Source organism: Theobroma cacao, chromosome 9 (assembly GCF_000208745.1).
Source record: "Theobroma cacao cultivar B97-61/B2 chromosome 9, Criollo_cocoa_genome_V2, whole genome shotgun sequence".
Classification (NCBI taxonomy): domain Eukaryota; kingdom Viridiplantae; phylum Streptophyta; class Magnoliopsida; order Malvales; family Malvaceae; genus Theobroma; species Theobroma cacao.
The window spans coordinates 31,572,774-31,591,499 of NC_030858.1; the positions used below are offsets into that span (position 1 = coordinate 31,572,774).

The window sequence follows — 18,726 nt, forward strand, 5'->3', positions numbered from 1 at the left end:
GGTTAGGGTGAGATGGGGTGGAAGTAGTGGCGGAGGAAGTGGGCCATGAAGCATGAACGAATCGCCGATGTCGCTGTCGACGATGCAGATGGTGGGCCAAGGTGGAAAGGCAGAAAATTAGGGTTTGTAAAGAAAGAACGAGGAGGATAAGGAAACCTTGATTTTTTATCTAATTAAATATTTAATTATAAATTATTGATATTTATTTTTTAGGTTTTAAAGAATTTAAATTTTATTCATTAATGAAGTATATATTGTGAATGAATAAAGTATAAACTCTCCCTATATATGTATTGCAAGTTGTTTAATTCGTAATTATAATTTTTATTTAAACATTAAAACATTACAACAAAAAATTAACAATAATGTAACAAATAACCTTTACTCCACATCAAGAAAAAAAAGTATATTAAGCAAAACAAGTACATATTAGCTTGCAATAAAAATAATGTTGATGATATGTACGACATATACAGATTATGCATATCCAATCTAGGGCCACGAACGAAAGCGTTACACGACTACATTTTCCACTGAACGGGACTGTAGATTGCTCCATGATTTACCAAAAGACTTGGAATTTGTCCCTAAGGCTAAGGGCGCCAAGGATGCAGTTATTAATTCCGTGGAGCCAGCAACCATTTCCATGTTCATGTGGTATCCGCTCTATGATACTATTACATTCCAATCATACCTATAGGTAAGAAAAATGTATACAAGCATAATAAAAATATTTAAAACGGCTAACATTAGCAAGTACTTGTCAGCAAGACTTTCGTTTATGGTGTCGCCAATCAAGGGTCGAGCAAACAATAATGAAAACACACTGACGAATCTTCCAAAACCCAACACACCTTCATTAAATGGATACTCAAGAAACCACATCCAAACTGGTACTCTGTCATAAAACAAATGCTTAAGTCCTTTCCCTAAAATTCCTTTCACAACTCTTAATAAGAAAAATTGAGGAGCCAACCATAAGATTGTCATGGGAATAGTGTCATCTTCTGATATTCTTCGGCCAACCTTACTTTCAAATTTCCTGATTGAACTTAATCTATAAACCTCCACTCTCCACGCAGCTATGCAACACCCAATAGCAAAGCACATTCCAATACCAAATCTAACAAACCTGGCACGATGTTGAATGCTTTCTTCACTACTCTAGAATTTTTTTATCAGAAAATCGCACAATAATGATATGATGAAGGTTGTAAAGCTTTGAAGCACATAGAATGAAGTTAAAGGAATCCTATTGAGTGAATATATAGGAATCCAAAGATCAATCCGATCATCTAGATTTTCACTTTGTTCTATAAACATAGTGTATCCCGTTGCCTCCACTAGACTATAAACGATGAATGTTATCCAAAGAGGTGGCAATTTTACTAGGGGCTTTGCTTGATTCATTCGTTCAGCAACCATCTTTCCTGCTGGATTTTCATGGTCGTAGCAGCACTTGCCAGAGCAGAAAACTAAATAAGCTACCACAACAATTTTTAGTGAAACCTTGAAGGTTTCATCCCATTCAAGGCTTGATGCAAATGTTGAAGATACGAAGGTTCCTAGAAACACTGCAATATAATTCCAAAAATTAACACGATTTGTAAGTGTACCCTCGTATTTCTCCATATGTTGTTTTTGGGAAAACCGATCTTCCATTATCTCAGTCTCATCAATGTCCATCGTCGCACAAAACTGGTCATCAAGAAATGTTTGTAACGAAGCATCTTGTCCCGCTGTGCCAAGCATAAATAACGTTAATGCTACATAAAATATAATATTGCTGACATGTGAAGCAAGAAGCCAACTAGAAAGCCATAATACCAATAATGCCTGCAAAAAGAATAATATCATTATTGCGAGTGTTTTCTACGATATTTAAAATGCAACAGAGTTTAGTGCGATGAGTATGGTGATGTAGTAGTATTTTGAAAAAATATGGCGGTATATTAACACAACAACTTGGACACAGGATAACTCATGTGATATGTGTTGGAAAATAGTGTATTTCATAAGGTTCAAACATCCCACATTGCCAAGATACATAAAAGGTGAATGCTTTATATATGAAAACCAACTATGAGCTTATTGCTAGCAAGAAAAACGGAGTGGGCTCGCGCGCACACAAGATTGGGCCAAACCTTTAGAAATTTCAGATTTCCCCCCTTGTGCGTGAATACACATGTGGGCTGTGCCTAAGTGACTTTTTGTACCTTGGCTTTAATTTTTTTAAGCTTTTTTAACCTTTGATTAAATCAAACTCAAACTCTACCATGCTTACTTAGTTCTCCTAGTTTTGCTCCAATGTTTATCTGACTTAGTATAAATGCTGACCAGGTTTTTCTTAACTCCTTAATTTGGTGCAACGTTCACCTTATTTGGTGCAATGTTCACTTTACTCCATGCCTATAAATACAACCTCACACCCTTACTCATAATACATACCAAAGCTTTGCTTCTCTTAAGCTTTCTCCACTAATTTCCTCTGCCTTCTTTTTTCTCTTAAGCTTTCTCTGCCTCCTTTCTTTTTTAGTTAGGTTTTTTCCTTTTTGCTGTTCCTGTCATCCCTTAATAGTTTGTGCAAACTATAAGGAAGGGTCTGTTGAATCTTGGAGGATAACCGTTACAGTCCTTTTACACTGAGTTTTATACTTCGAATGGGCAAAAATTATCCTTAAAGACAGTGATACCACGCCTCAGACCAATTACTGTTTTACTTGTTTTATATTCCTTTGTTGCTAATAATTTTTTTTTAACATTCTTAAGGATAATGGATTCCCACGTTGATAATGTTGCTGCCACTGTTCCTAATGTTGCCTCTGTCCCTATTGCCACCACTACTGTCAACAGTTCCCTCATAGCTTCCACTCTGATGACCATTACTCCTATGCCCTCGGTTTCATATGCCAAACCATTTTCAGATATTTCCAAAATAGAAGTCTTTGATGGCAGAAACTTCAATCCTTGATGTTCATGGGGTGGCTTTTGCACTAATTGATTCCAAGCCAGATGATGTCAAGATGCTAGAATCATGGATGCATGCAAATAAGGTATGTAGGCATACAATTATTAGCACACTTTCTAATGAGTTGTTTGATGTATACAACCCTTACAAAGAAGCAAAGCAAATATGAGAGTCAATGAAAGCCAAATACAATGGTGAAGATGTTGGGAAATAGAAGTTTGTGATTGGTAACTTTTATCGTTGGAAGATGACAGATAACAAGGACATCAAGAGTCAGATCAATGAATACCACAAGCCGGTGGATGATTTGAAGGTTGAAAAAATCAACTTGTAAGAAGAATTCGTTGCTAGATTGCTGATTGAGAAGTTGCCAGAATCTTGGAATGGATACAAGCAACAACTATAGCACAAGGAAAAGCAGTTGTCACTTGCAGATTTGATTGTGCACATCATCATTGAAGACACAACCCGCAGGGAGATTAAGGCCTCCAAAGCTAAGGAAATTGCAACTAAAGCCAATCTGGTGCAAGGCAGAACCCAGCGTCAACAAAGGTACCCTTATAAACCTAATCATAAACCTAAAGCTTCTCATCCCACTTTCAAAAAGAAGGGTAGTTGTTTTGTCTGTGGAAAGCCAAGGCATCATGCAGCACAATGCAGGAAAAGAGCAAAGGGAAATGATAAATCTGCTAATCTAAGAGTCAACTTGGTCAAAGCAGATGAATCCGACGATGTAATTGCTGCGGTCATTTCACAAGCAAATATGGTGGCCAGTGTGAAGGAATGGGTGGTAGACTCAGGTGCTACCAAGCATATTTGTGCAAACAGAAATGCCTTTACCTCTTATACTCCAGTAGGGGAAGAAGAAGAGACAAAATACCTTGATAATTCTCGAACTGCTCAAGTTCTTGGTAAAGGGAAAGTCTTTCTCAAGCTCACATCTGGCAAGACCCTAGCTTTGAATGATGTTCTTCATGTTCCCAATATAAAGGCAAACCTGGTATCTGTAGCCTTATTAGGCAAGGTTGGGGTGAAAGTGTTATTCGAATCTGAGAAGATCGTGATGACAAAAAATAATGTGTTTGTGGGTAAGGGTTATTGCAATCAGGGACTCTTTGTACTTAACATTTCTAATGTTTTGAATGAAAATGACAATTCTTCCGCTTACATAATTGACTCTGTTGATTTATGGCATGGTAGACTAGGACATGTTAGCATTCCCTATATTAAGAAAATGCAATCACTAGGTTTAATTTCTAGTATTAAAAATGGATGCTTTAATAAATGCAAAATATGTGCTGAAACGAAATCAACTAAGAAAACTTGTAGTTCAGTAAATAGGGAATCTAAATTATTAAGTTTAATTCATACAGACTTAGGAGATCTAAAACAAACTGTGACTAAAGGTGGTAAGCAATACTATGTTACATTTATTGACAATTATTCTAGATTTATTAAAGTTTATTTGCTTAGGCATAAAGATGAAGTTTTTGACATATTTATTAAATATAAATCTGAGGTAGAAAATCAACTGAATAAAAAGATAAAAAGAGTTAGATCAGATAGAGGGGGTGAATATATATCGATTAATGAAGCTTGGAGAATAATTGATCTACTACAGTAAGTATTACTTTATTCTCTAAATTTACAAAAATTAATTTTTGATTAATTGCTGTGAAACATCTCATCAAATAAAAAATTATTATCAGGACAAAACTATGAAATTTAAAAAAACAAATATATATTATGGAAATATATAAAAGCAACATTTAAATTTATTCGCATAAACAACAAAGAATATGAGTTCTCTATCATATATTATAACCAGAATGTCCAAAAAGTCCTAACCATAATAAACCAAGAAAAACCCAATCTTCTAAGCCAAGAGAGGCCCAACCCTCTAAAAGACCGTGATCAAGATTAATCATTAATATTATACTTAATTAAATATGTTTTAATATGTTAAAGTGTGTTAGTGTGTTGTCATGTCTCCCTCAACAAAAGAACCTTTAATAGATGAAAAATCATAAATTTGTGTTATTTATTGATTTGTTGATTTGACATGTTTATTGATTTATTATGTTAAAGATTATAAACTTGATTATATTAGTAATGATTATCGATACATGTAAAATTTCAGCAAGAAAATATATCCTCCACATTACATTTAATGAAGTAATTGCATATATCTATTCTCATTTAATCATGTCGGGATTTATGAAATAAAAAATCTGTACCAAGATTTTTGCTCCACATCTTGTTCATCACTAAGGTTCAGTTTAATCATGTTGACATATGTCTCTTCTCACCAAGGTTCAGTTAAATTACCTATTTGCATCTTCTTCATCACTAACGGCATCATCATGTTCTTGCTTCTCCTCATCCTCATCCAAATCTATACCAAGATTTAGTTCTTAAGATGAAGAATCGAAGCACCAGCCTCAAAAGTCTCACCACCAGTCGAGAGTGGCCATGCAACCATCGATGATGGACCTATGCTCGAAGATCTTGATGATATATAGAAGGGTTGGGTTGGGTTAGGGTGAGGTGGGGTGGAAGTAGTGGTGGAGGAAGTGGACGATGAAGCATGAAGGAATCTCCGATGTCGCTGCCGACGATGCAGACAGTGGGCCAAGGTGGAAAGGCAGAAAATGAAGGGTTGTAAAGAAAGAACGAGGAGGATAAGGAAAACCTTGATTTTTTTATCTAATTAAATATTTAATTGTAAATTCTTGATATTTATTTTTAAGGTTTTAAAGAATTTAAATTTTATTCATTAATGAAGTATATATTGTTAATGCATAAAGTATAAACTCTCCTTATATATGTATTGCAAGTTGTTTAATTAGTAATTATAATTTTTTTTAAACATTAAAAAATTACAAGAAAAATTAAAAATAATGTAACAAGAAACCTTTACTCCACATCAAGAAAAAAAGGGATATTGAGCAAAACAAGTACATATTAGCTTGAAATAGAAATAATGTTGATGATATGTACGACACATACAGATTATGCATATCTAATCTAGGGCCACGAATAAAGGCGTTGAACGACTACTTTTCCACTGAACGGGACTCTAGATTGCTCAATGATTTACTAGGAGACTTGGAATTTGTCCCCAAGGCTAAAGGCACCGAGGAGGATGCAGTTATTAATTCCGTGGAGCTAGCAACCATTTCCATGCTCACGTGGGATCCGCTCTTCGGTACTATTACATTCCAATCATACCTATAGGTAAGAAAAATGTATACAAACATGATAAAAATATTTAAAACGGCTAACATTAGCAAGTACTTGTCAGCTTGACTTTCGTTTATGGTGTCGCCAATCCAAGGTCGAGCAAACAATAATGATAACACACTAACGAATCTTCCAAAACCCAGCATGCCTCCATTAAATAAATACTCAAGAACCCACATCGAAACTGGTACTCTGTCATAAAACAAATGCCTTAGTCCCTTCCCCAAGATTCCTTTCACAACTCCTAATAAGAAAAATTGAGGAGCCAACCATACGATTGTCATGGGAATTCTGTCACCTTCTGATATTCTTTGGCCAATCTCATTTTCAAATTCGCTGATTGAACCTAATCTACGAACCTCCACTCTCCAAGCAGTTATGCAGCACCCAATAGCAAAGAACATTCCAATACCAATTCTGACAAACCTGGCACGATGTTGAATGCTTTCTTCACTACTCCAGAATTTTATTATTAGAAAATCGCACAATAATGATATGATGAAGGTTGTAAAGCTTTGAAGCACATAGAATGAAGTTAAAGGAATCCTATTGAATGAATGTATAGGAATTCTAAGATCAATCCGATCATCTAGATTCTCACTTTGTTCTATAAACAGAGTGTATCCCGTTGCCTCCACTAGACTATAAACGATGAATGTTATCCAAAGAGGTAGCAATTTTACTAGGGGCTTTGCTTGATTCATTCGTTCAGCAACCGTCTTTCTTGCTGGATCTTCATGGTCATAGCAGCACTTGCCAGAGCAGAAAGCTAAATAAGCCACCACGACGACTATTAGTGAAACCTTGAAGGTTTCATCCCATTCAAGGCTTGATGCAAATGTTGAAGATACGACCGTTCCTAGAAACACTGCAATATAATTCCAAAAATTAGCACGAATTCTAAGTGTATCCTCATATTTCTCCATATGTTGTTTTTGGGAAAACTGATCTTCCATTATCTCAATCTCATCAATGTCCATAGTCGCAAGAAACTGGTCACAGAGAAATGGTTTCAACGAAGCATCTTGTCCCGCTGTGCCTAGCATAAATAACGTTAATGCTACGTAAAATATAATATTGCTGACATGTGAAGCAAGAAGCCAACTAGAAAGCCATAATACCAGTAATGCCTGCAAAAAGAATAATATCATTATTGTGAGTGTTTTTTGCGATATTGAAAATGCAATGGAGTTGAGTGCGACGAGTATGGTGATGAAGTATTTTTTTGAAAGGACATGGCGGTGTATTAATACAGCAACCTGAACACAGGATAACGCATGGTGGTACGTGCCTAAAAGGTGCATGGGTTGCTCAAAAAAATAGCATTGTTCGCTTGCATGGAAGCTTATCATTACTCACAAGTGAACGGGCGTTTGTTGAGGTTGATATATATTTGAGTGTGGTATCTCACGACACTAAAATGTGGTATAAACATGGAAGATCCAAAAATCCATTAACTAATTAGATTAATGGGATATCTCTGTGTTGAAGATATGGTTTATCTCCCAACAAATTTCAATATTAATGACTTCTGTTTTTTGTTTTCTTAATCGAAATGTGATTTTTTTTTTACACACAATTTTAGAAAGAAAGGAAATTTACAACTGCCCTCTACCATTGAATTATTAAATGTTCTTGATCACAAACTATAAGAAAATTTAAGGTAACTCATTGCATATTTAAATATTAATTGTTTAGCTTAATTTTCCGAAATAATTTTTCTACTCTAGAAAACTTCTGATATTATTAAAATAATTCTTTTTAGCTTTTCATAAAAAGTTTAACACATGATTACATGTATTGAATGTAAATAAATAATTTCTTGTTTTCAAATTCATAGAGTAAGTGATTTAGTATTAAAAAAAATGCAGATAAAAATTACTATCTTTGTTCCAGATTTAATGTCTACATTTTCTTTTTTAATATGTTCCATAATTATATCCACTTTCCATTTTTAACATTTACAACTCTTACTTTTTCTATGTTATATATTAATTTTTAATATATTTTTTTATTTTTTAATATTGTAAAAACTAAAATTTATTGATCAACATTATAAAAAATATATTAAATAAACTAAAGCCAAAATGTTATTCCTAATCCTCTCCTATGTTAAGTCCAAAGTGAATATTGGATTTCGAATGAAAAAAATATGAATGATATAAATTTAATTTTATACCGTTCATATTTATCATAGTATTGTGTAACTCTTGATAAAAACATTTGAAAATATCATAAGAATATATAAAATGCAAAGAAAATAGGGTGAAGAAAAAAGAGGCACAGGACAAGGCAAGAGGAGACTCGTTTGAGATGCAACTAACTACAATAGTGTAAGTCGGAGACAAGTGCTGACAGATGAAGAATAAACTTACGATGATCAAAGCTGGAACAGTGCAAACGAGGAGTTTGAACCGGCCTATGCGATCAGCTGCGATGTGGTCGAGGACAATAGACGTAAACATTGTTACGCCTTCAAAGGCATTTGCAAAGGCTGCAGCTTTTCGGAGAGATGACTTGTCCCAAATGAACTGGATATACGATATCAAGAAAGCTCTAAATGCGTTGTCTACAAAGGCCTGGCTCATAAGCAAACCTATCATCGGATATGGTAGCCATCCATTAAAATTATGTTAGTGTAACAATTAATAACGAATACTAGCTAGTACTATTTTTCTTTTGGAATTCTTTTAGCCCTTCCTATTCAAGAATAGCGTAGATACCTGAGATGAATAGGGCACCCTTAGAGAAGCGAACGTAATTGGACGCCCACGTCCACATGCTAGAGAAGCAGTTGTTATAGAAATTGCAGTAGCAACCATTCATTTCTCAAGTTTAATCCTCCCTCCTGCTTGATGTATTACTTCCACGAATTAAACTGGGCATCCAAGTCCTCCCATTTCAACCTTTTAAGAAACTAAATTTCTCTCAACGTCAAGACACATATGGTCTTATAATAAAGCAAGTCAATGTGGATGCCGTCAATCAGTCAAATAAAAGTTCTGTCACTTTGTAAAATAATGGGTTCAAAGTCATGTTTTGAAAATTCTGGGAAGAACCCACCCAAAGGAGATGAATCTACTTAAAATTATAATAACAAAATATATTGGTAATGTGTTTCCGATTCTAAATTATAAAATAATGAATCTAGTGACATAGATTATCGATGGTGAAGATGTAGTCAGCATTTTTGCGATGTAAAGACAAAGATGGAGGTAGGTAATTAATTAAGTTGATAGAAGCGTGCTTACTAATTAAGTTGGTAGAAGCGTGCTTTGTATTAAGACCTCGTATGGTCAAGTTAATGATATGATCAAAAAAATATATATTTCTATGAAGAAATAAGAGTCTATCTAACTACTTTGGTTATTGAGCTTACTCATAAAATTTTTAGACCATAGTTCCAATGATATAAACCATTTATTGAGCTAATCTCAATTTTTCTCCTCCAATTCTTCAAAAGGGATTTCATCCAAAAAGGATATTAGGCAATGCTTTGGGACTCGCATGATATTCTGTAATAGCCACTACAATGTTTTTTAACTAGGGAAGATTCTCATATCTGATTTTACCCATACATCTTTTACTTGATTGAATATTGCAGGCTTTCACCATATTTGTTTCAGATATATGCTCTGCTTTTTCATTCTTACTCGTCAAGGCTTGTGCATAATATTAGACAACTTTGCACTCGGAGATGGATTCTGTTTCTTCTGGCCACTGTAATCACCTCCTCTTCTTTCTGGATAACCCTTCCCTGGTTGTTCAGTGCTTCGTTTTTTCCAATAAAAAATTCTGCACCCAAATCTAACAATGTTGACCTCAAGTCTTTGGTCCAATGACCAAGCTCCAGTCAATCTTGAAACTGCTCTTTGAACATCTGCTGGTACCTCATATCTACAAATCAAAATTTACTCCCCTACTTGATTTTTTTTCTTAACTATATAAACATAAACCACCTTACAAACTTGTTGGAAAATTCTTTTCACCTCCAATGTACTCTTAATGGAATATTGTTGGCAATGAAGTTATTTTCTTACTTTCCCGGATCAATGCTGTAATTAATTACAAAACTTAATGAAAATGCTTGTACTATTAGAAGAATAGATGATAATAATAAGAAGTTAACGAGATGAGAAATCCATTTCCATAGATATTTATTATTGAATTAATTGTTCGTTTAAGATGTATTACATAACTTAACAATGCAAAAAACCTCTTTTATAGACCATAGATCATCCTTGAACTAAGTCAATGAATTTTTTTTTAAGCAAAAACACTAGTTAGGTGCTGTAAAATTATAATTAAGATTTAGCAAGTGTCTAGCTGTTTCTCGATCTAGTCATGGAATCAAAATTATAAAAAATTGGTATGTTTGAATAACGCAGCAATGACAAATTCTGGTCCAAAGGGGTTTTGTCATCTCCACCGTGATGAATGTGTTTAAGATTATAAATATATGATTCCATAATGTTTCATTTTGGCACATGGAGTTAAGGATAAGACATGATTATAATAAAATAACTGAAAAAAAAACAAATGAAAGTTTGGGGAGAAGACAGAAATGGTATTGATAATTATATATATGAAAGTACACATCATTACTTAAACCTTTGGGCACGTTCACGTTTGACAGATTATGAAAAAAATCATACTTTAATAAGTCTTTAAGTTATAATTTTTGTGATTTTGTCAAATCAAAAGACACATTACCAAAAAAAACTCTTTTTTTTTTATAAAAAAAACTTTATTAAACACTAATTAAATGAAGGAAACTAATTCCCAACATATCCTTCATAAGAAAAGATCTAGAGTCTATGGATGACACATTATAAAATTCGTAATCCTCTTCTATGGAGAAATAAGACCTTTTTTTTGAATTAATGAGTTTTATTTTATATTTGTTGTTTTTTACTGTTTTTTATTATTATGAAGGTTCATAATCATTTGTGGGATTGATAATTCATTTGGTGTCCTCTTTTTACTATCAAAATCTTCCTCTTTGGTTGTTTTTTAAACTTGGGTCTTTTATTTTTTTATTTGTTATTTTTGTTTATTTTCATGTTCATTAAGAGTATACATAATTAACTAATTTATTATTTAGAACAAATAAAGTTATTATATACGCTCCATAATAAAAAATAAAAATGAAAAAAAAATTTCCATATCATCCTACTCTCAATAATTATTTTCAACATCTATTTTAAAATAATGTTTCAAATTAGTGACATTTTGAAAAGTGTAAGGGGTGGTAATGCTTAAAGAAGTTACACTCGTTTGTTACCACGCCACCTGTTATTTTAATAGTATAATGCTAATATTTTAAACTTTTGTTTGGTTTTTAGGACAGGGAAGACAATATTTTAGTTGATTGCAAGAAACATCTTGTTCAAAACTATAGCTTCCGTTGTCAAATTGACTTTGATAAAAAAAAAAAACGGAAAATCTTACTCAATCTAGTAATGGGAAAGCAGGAAGCCCATTGATGGTTATATATTACTCGATCTAGTCTCTGAAACATCTGAGAATTTGTACATGTATACGGGTTGCTTTCAAAGCCACCATCCATTAAGCCATAGTCGAGCAAAGTTGCTGCAAAATCTTCCATTGATCCACTATGAGGAGCTGCTCTATAAAGTCTTTTTTCCGTCTTCAGTATGACATTAAAGTCCCCACCCACGAACCATGGTGCATGAATGTCTGCTGAAAGACTTTTCAAACAATCCCAAAGTGGTATTCTCTCAAACCTGGTGCATTTGGCATAGATAAAGGAAGCAAAAATAGGAATTGCCAGCCATGGGAATGACAAACGAACATGTAAACACTGAACATGATTAAATAAAACTTCACACGATAAGTCATATGAACAAAACACCCATATTTTCTGAGAACAATTTGTAATAACCTTCTCAAAGCCCAGTTTCCTGCAAAAAAATTCTGCTTTCTGAGCCTCAACCATAGGCTCCAATATAACTAGAATTTTGAGTTTATAAAGCAACTTCAATTGTTTGATTCTTCCCTGAGTAACCTTACTTGAGAAGCTTCTTACATTCCATATCAACATATTAATCATGGACAAGTATGAGCTAGAGAGTATGCTGATTTAGTTAGCATTTTGCAATGGAGGTTAATAATTAAGTTGATTTAAAACCTTGTATGGTCAAGTTAATGATATGGTCAAAAAAATTATATATGAAGAAATAAGAGTCTATCTATCTACTTTGGTTAATTATAGAGCTTACTTAGAAGATTTTTAGACCATAGTTCCACTAATATAAACTATTTATTGAGCTAGTCTCAATTTTTCTCCTTCAATTCATCATAAGGGATTTCATCCGAAAGAATATTAGGAAATGCTTTGGGACTGTTGAAATATGGCTTCATCTTGCTGCCAAGCTGATTCAAAGGCTGAAGTTTACAAGAAATTCATAGCTGCAGAAAGAATAGTAGTTTTTGTCGGTTTATCTTTATTTTTTTTATTTGTTATTTTTTTTCTTTGTCTATCAATAATATTTTTCTTCCAAATACTGTGTCGTTTTACTTGTGTAGCCGTTAGGCTTGTGTGGCTGTCTTGGGAATCTGAGCATAACTCCCTATGCACTATTCTTTCAGCTGTTTCTAGATAACCAGGTGTCCTTAGCTAGTTGTCTATTTCTCTCTCATGTAACGACCTATAAATACCATTTTACCTTGTTTAATGAATGGGTATGAAGCACACCGCTTTGCGCTCATCAAAAAAATTCTCTCTATCTTCTTTCTTAATAAGCTTTTCTCTCTGCTCCTCTGTTCTTTAGTTCATTCATTTTTCTAGAATACTCAATTTCTCATCATGGTATTAGAGCTCTGCAACGAGTCTTAAAGGGCTGTTTTCTTCTTTTCCTCATTATCATTCTTCACTTTAATCATCCTTTGTGTGGTTTAGTGTTCATGGTTACTGCTAGATTCAACACCTCAGCTCCACCAGTCTTTACTGGTGAAAACTATGTTATTTGGTTAGTAAAGATGAGGTCGTATTTGAAGGCTTATAGTCTTTGGGAGGTTGTGGAGACTGGTGAGGATCCTGTTCAATGTCATGCTAACCCCACTTTTGCTCAAATTCGACAGTTTGAAGAGAACAAAGCTAAAAGGTACAAAGCTCTGTCCAGTTTATATTCAGCTATTTTTGATGAGATTTTCTCTAGGATTATGTAACTAGATAGTCCTAAGGAGGTATGAGATCACTTGAAGGATGAGTTTTTTGGTAGTGACAAGACTAGGCATATTTAGTCTTTGAATCTGTCTAGACAATTTGAAATGTTAAGGATGGAAAATGATGAAAATATTAGGGAGTTTTCTGGAAGAATGATAAGTGTTGTGAATTAGTTAAGGTTGTTGGAAAGGCTGTTATTGAGGTGAAGATGGTGCACAAGGTAATGGTGAGTTTCCCAGAAAAGTATGAATCCAAAATTTCTTCCTTAAAAGATTCCAGGGATATTACTCAAATGACTTTGAAAGAATTAGTAAATGTTCTAGAGGGTTTTGAGCAAATAAGAGCATTTAGGCAGAGAAGTGTAGCAGACAGTGCCTTGGTAGCTCATATGAGAAATGTCAAAGTGAGCAGTAACAGCACAATGAAGAATGAAGTTAATAGGAAGGATAAGGAGAAAAAAGGAGTTGATGGAAAATTTGAAAATAAAAGCAAAAGTATTAACCTTGTCCACACTGCAAGAAAACCACTCATTCTGCAAAATTTTGTTAGTACAGACCAAATGTGAAATGCAGGTCTTGTAACCAACTTGGACATGTTGAAAAAGTTTGTAAAAACAAAGGAGTTAAGTCTGAAGAGAAGGTTGCAGCAGTTGAGCAAGTTAAAGAATCTGAGGAGGTGTTATTCATGACCAGAGAAGTGGGAGATTCATTCAAAAAGAACTTGTGGTTAATAGATAGTGCCTGTTCAAATCCCTTAACTGGGGATGAGAGTCAGTTTTCTGTCCTCGATAGGAGCTACAGGTCCAAAGTTGAAATTGAAAATGGAATCTTCTTAAGGATACTCGGTTTAGGGACTGTTATGGTAGAAACTCAGTCAGGCATCAAGTGTATTTCAAATGTCTTTTTTATTCCTGAAGCTAATCAAAATCTGCTTAGTGTTAGACAGCTTACTAAGAGTCACTATGCTCTCTTTTTTAAGGATAAATGTTGCACAGTGTTTAATCCTAAAGGTGATGAACTGTTCACAGTGGAGATAAAGAATAGATGTTATCTAATTGATTGGAAGCATACTGAACAGAAGGCCTATATCAGTTCTGTTGATGATTCAGAACTGTGGCGTAGGAGGCTAGGGCATGTGCACTATAAATCTTTGCAGGATATGGCTACTCAGGAGATGGTTGAAGGATTGCCTAAGATCATTAAGCCTGACCATGTGTGTGGCACTTGTCAGTTTGGAAAGCAAAGTAGAACTTCATTTCCAAAGAATAAGGGGTGGAAGGCTACTGAGAAGTTACAGTTGGTACACACTAACTTAACAAGACCTATGTAGACTATTTCCCTTGGTGGCAGCAGGTACTACGTAGTGTTTATTGATGATATATCTAGATACTGCTGGATATATTTTCTTAAAGTTAAGACAGATGCATTGATGAACTTTATTAAGTTTAGAAGTTTAGTTGAGAATCAAGCAAATACTACCATTAAAACACTTAGAAGTGACAATGGGAAGGAATTCACAGCTACTGAATTTGAGAAATTGTTAACTCAGCTTGGCATCACTCATCAACTTACTGCAACCTATAGTCTTCAACAAAATGGAATTGCTGAAAGGAAGTATATGACACTTATGGAGATGGCAAGGTGTTTGTTATTTCAAAAGGATATTCCTAAGCTGTTCTAGGCAGAAACTGTTAATACAGTAAATTACTTACTGAATAGAACCAAGACCAGTTCAATAACAGGTAAGACTCCTTTTGAGTATTGGTTTGGTTTCAACTGAATAAAGAAAATTGTTTACAGTAGTTTCATATTTATAAAGTACACAGAATCAAAGTTAAACATGTATAGTTTCGTTAAAAAATTATAGAAAAAATTAAAAATAATATAACAAATAACCTTTACTGCACATCAAGGAAAAAAAAAAGCTTATTGAGCAAAACAAGTACATATTAGCTTGCAATAGAAATGATGTTGATGATATGTACAACATATACAGCTTTGGCATATCCAATATAGGGCCAGGAATGAAAGCGTTGAACGTCTACTTTTGCCACTGAACGGGACTCTAGATTGCTCCAAGAGTTACTTGGAGACTTGGAATTTGTCCCCAACGTTAAGGGAGCCAAGGAGGATGCAGTTATTAATTTCGTGGGGCCAGCAACCTTTCCCATGCTCACGTGGGATTCGTTCTACGGTACTATTACATTTCAATCATTCTTATAGGTAAGAAAAATATATAAAAACTTTTTATGCTGAGCAAAAAAAAAATGTATACAAACATGATAAAAATATTTAAAACCGCTAACATTAGCAAGTACTTGTCAGCATGACTTTCGCTTTTGGTGTCGCCAATCCAGGGTCGAGCATACAATAATGAAAACACACTGACGAATCTTCCAAAACCCAGCACACCTTCATTAAATGGATACTCAAGAAACCACATTGAAAACTGGTACTCTGTCATAAAACAAATGCTTTAGTCCCTTCCCCACAATTCCTAATAAGAAAAATTGAGGAGCCAACAATAAGATTGTCATGGGAATTGTTTTGTTTTCCGATTTGCCAATTAAACTCAATCTGTGAACCTCCACTCTCCAAGCAGTTTCGCAACACCTAAAAGCAAAGAACATTCTGACGCCAATTCTGACAAACCTGGCACGTTGTTGGATCATTTCTTCACTACTCCATAATTTTTTTATATTAGAAAACATCACAATAATGATACCACGAAGCTTGTAAAGGTTTGAAGCACATATAATGAAGTTAAGGGAATCCTAACGTTAATACGATTATTTGGATTCCTGCTTTGTTCTATAAACAAAGTGTATCCCGTTCACTCCACTAGACTATAAGCGAAGAATGTTATCCAAAGAGGTAGCAATTTTGCTATGGGCTTTGCCTGCTTAATTCATGCAGCAACCGTCTTTCTTGCTGGATCTTCATGGTCGTAGCAGCACTTGCCAGAACAGAAAACTAAATAAGCTACCGCAACAATTATTAGTGAAACCATGCAGGTTTCTTTCCAACGAAAGGCTTGATCCAAATGTCGAAAATACGAAGGTTCCTAAAAACACTACAATATATATTTTTCCAAAAATTAGCACGATTTTCAAGTGTATCCTCGTATTTCTCCATCTCTTGTTTTTGGGAAAACTCATCTTTCATTGTCTCAGTCTCATCAATGTCCAACGTCGAACGAAACCGGTCACAAAGAAATGATTTCAAAGAAGCGACTTGTCCCGCTGTACTTAGCATTAACAACGTTAATGCTATGTAAAATATAATATTGCTTCTAGAAAGCCATAATACCAGTAATCCCTGCAAAAAGAATGCCATTGTTGCGACATCTTTTTGCGATATTTGAAAATGCGACGGAACTATTTGTTTATATTATCAAAATAACAATGCATCTTTAAGTTGATAAGTCTGTTGAGTTCACATGTAAGTGTGAATATTATAAAAATATCATAAGAACACCTAAATTAAAATCTTAAGATCATGGTGACTTTATACATACATGCATGCATGCATATTTATATTTAAGGTCATGGTGAAATGATTATATAGTTTAATGTAATTTTAATTTGTTAACTTTGAATAAAGTATATTTTTTAGTTTATTTAGATTAATTTTTTTTTGAACCTGACTTTACAAGAATTGAAATCTTAATTCAGTTAGAATTAGGATAATGTGAGTTTTTGTAGCCAAAAATTAACTCGAGCCCATAAGATATAATTTATATAAAACTTTTGATGGATGCCATAAAACTATCATAAGAAGACCTAAAGTGCTAAACGAGTTGGGGGGGAAGAAAAAAAAGAGGCAATCAGCAAGCCAAAAGAAAACTAGTTTGAGATTAAACTAACTACAATAGTGTAAGGCGAGGACAAGTGCCGACAAATGCCGAATAAACTTACCATGATCAAAGCTGGAACAGTGCAAATAAGGAGTTTGAAATGGCCTACGCAATGAAATGCGATGTCGTGGAGGATAATAGATATAAACATTTTTATGCCTACAAAGGCATTTGTAAAGGCTGCAGGCATTTGGAGAGACGGCTTCTTCCAAATGAACTGGATATACGATATTAAGAAAGCCGTACATGCGTTGTCTAAAAAGGCGTCGCCCATAATCAAACCTGTCATCATAAATGGTAGGTAGTGTTAGGATAGTCTTGAATTGTGATTTAATTAGGATTGTTTGATTCTAATTAAATTAGTATACCTTATAAATAGTCTTTAAATCTAGTTAGATTAGAATAACAATTTCTAATTCTATTAGGATAAGATTCCTAATTAAATTAGGATAAGGTTATTGTATTTGATACTATAAAAGGACCCTATGGGTTAAAGAATAATTATCACCTAGATTTAGAGAGAGTGATTTAGGTGTACGTGGGATAAGGGTTATGAGTTTGAGACTGTTCTTGTAATCTCCTGATTTTTCTCTTAGTGAATTTTTCTCTGTTGTTGTGCCCGTGGACGTAGGTCATCAAAAGACCGAACCACGTAAATTCTTGTGTTCTTGTGGGTGTGCTTGATTTCTTTCTTTCTTTATTCTATTGATTGGGTTAGATCTTGGGCAATTCTTTAGAGACAATTCCGCAATTTCCCAACAAACTGGTATCAGAGCTTCAAGGTCTTGGATCAATCTGAATCTCGCTATGGCAACTTCGTCGACCAAGTATGAGATTGAAAAGTTTAATGGAAGAAACGATTTCAGCCTGTGGCGTGTTAAGATGCGCGCATTGCTAGTGCAACAAGGACTGTTGAAGGCACTGAAGGGAAAAGAGCATCTTCCCTCGAATTTATCTGATGGTGAGAAAGATGACCTTATGGAAAAAGCACATAGTGCTATTCTCCTTGCTTTGTCTGATGAGGTGCTAAGAGAAGTCACGGATGAAGAATCTGCTGCTGCAGTGTGGTTTAAACTCGAAAGTATTTATATGACCAAGTCCCTGACGAATCGGCTTTATATGAAGCAACGATTGTATACTCTCAAGATGAGTGAAGGTACGTCCGTTAATACCCACATTGATGAATTTAATAGAGTTATTCTTGATTTAAAGAATATCGATGTTAAAATTGAGGATGAGGACCTAGCCCTAATTCTTTTATGTTCTTTGCCTCCATCGTATGAAAATTTCGTGGATACTATGCTTTACGGCCGAGACACTCTCACTTTCGAGGATGTAAGGGCATCTTTAAATTCCAAGGAATTAAAGAAGAAAGTTGGTGGTATTCGGAATGAAAATCAAGCAGAAGGTTTGGTTGTAAATAGAGGTAGAGGTAAAGAGAAAGGCTTAGACAGAAAAGGTAAATCTAGAG

The 18,726-nt window shown here is 34.3% G+C and overlaps 1 protein-coding gene and 1 pseudogene across 1 annotated transcript; both read right to left on the reverse strand.

Annotated features, from left to right (window-relative positions):
• On the reverse strand, window positions 411-5,639 carry LOC18507183 (annotated as a pseudogene).
• On the reverse strand, window positions 5,953-9,033 carry LOC108663293 (protein NRT1/ PTR FAMILY 1.3-like). The gene is made up of 3 exons (XM_018126899.1): window positions 8,935-9,033; window positions 8,587-8,790; window positions 5,953-7,341 (listed from the first exon to the last, which is right to left on the reverse strand). Exons 1-3 carry the CDS (start codon window positions 9,031-9,033, stop codon window positions 6,025-6,027), a joined length of 1,620 nt encoding a protein of 539 aa, XP_017982388.1. The 3' UTR covers window positions 5,953-6,024.

Coding starts and splice junctions, on each gene's coding strand:
- LOC108663293 (XM_018126899.1), bottom strand. CDS start 9,033: ATGGTTGCTACTGCAATTTCTATAACAACTGCTTCTCTAGCATGTGGA. Junction 8,791..8,934: donor GGGTGCCCTATTCATCTCAG/GTATCTACGCTA, acceptor CTTATGAGCCAG/GCCTTTGTAGACAACGCATT. Junction 7,342..8,586: donor CTGTTCCAGCTTTGATCATC/GTAAGTTTATTC, acceptor TTCTTTTTGCAG/GCATTACTGGTATTATGGCT.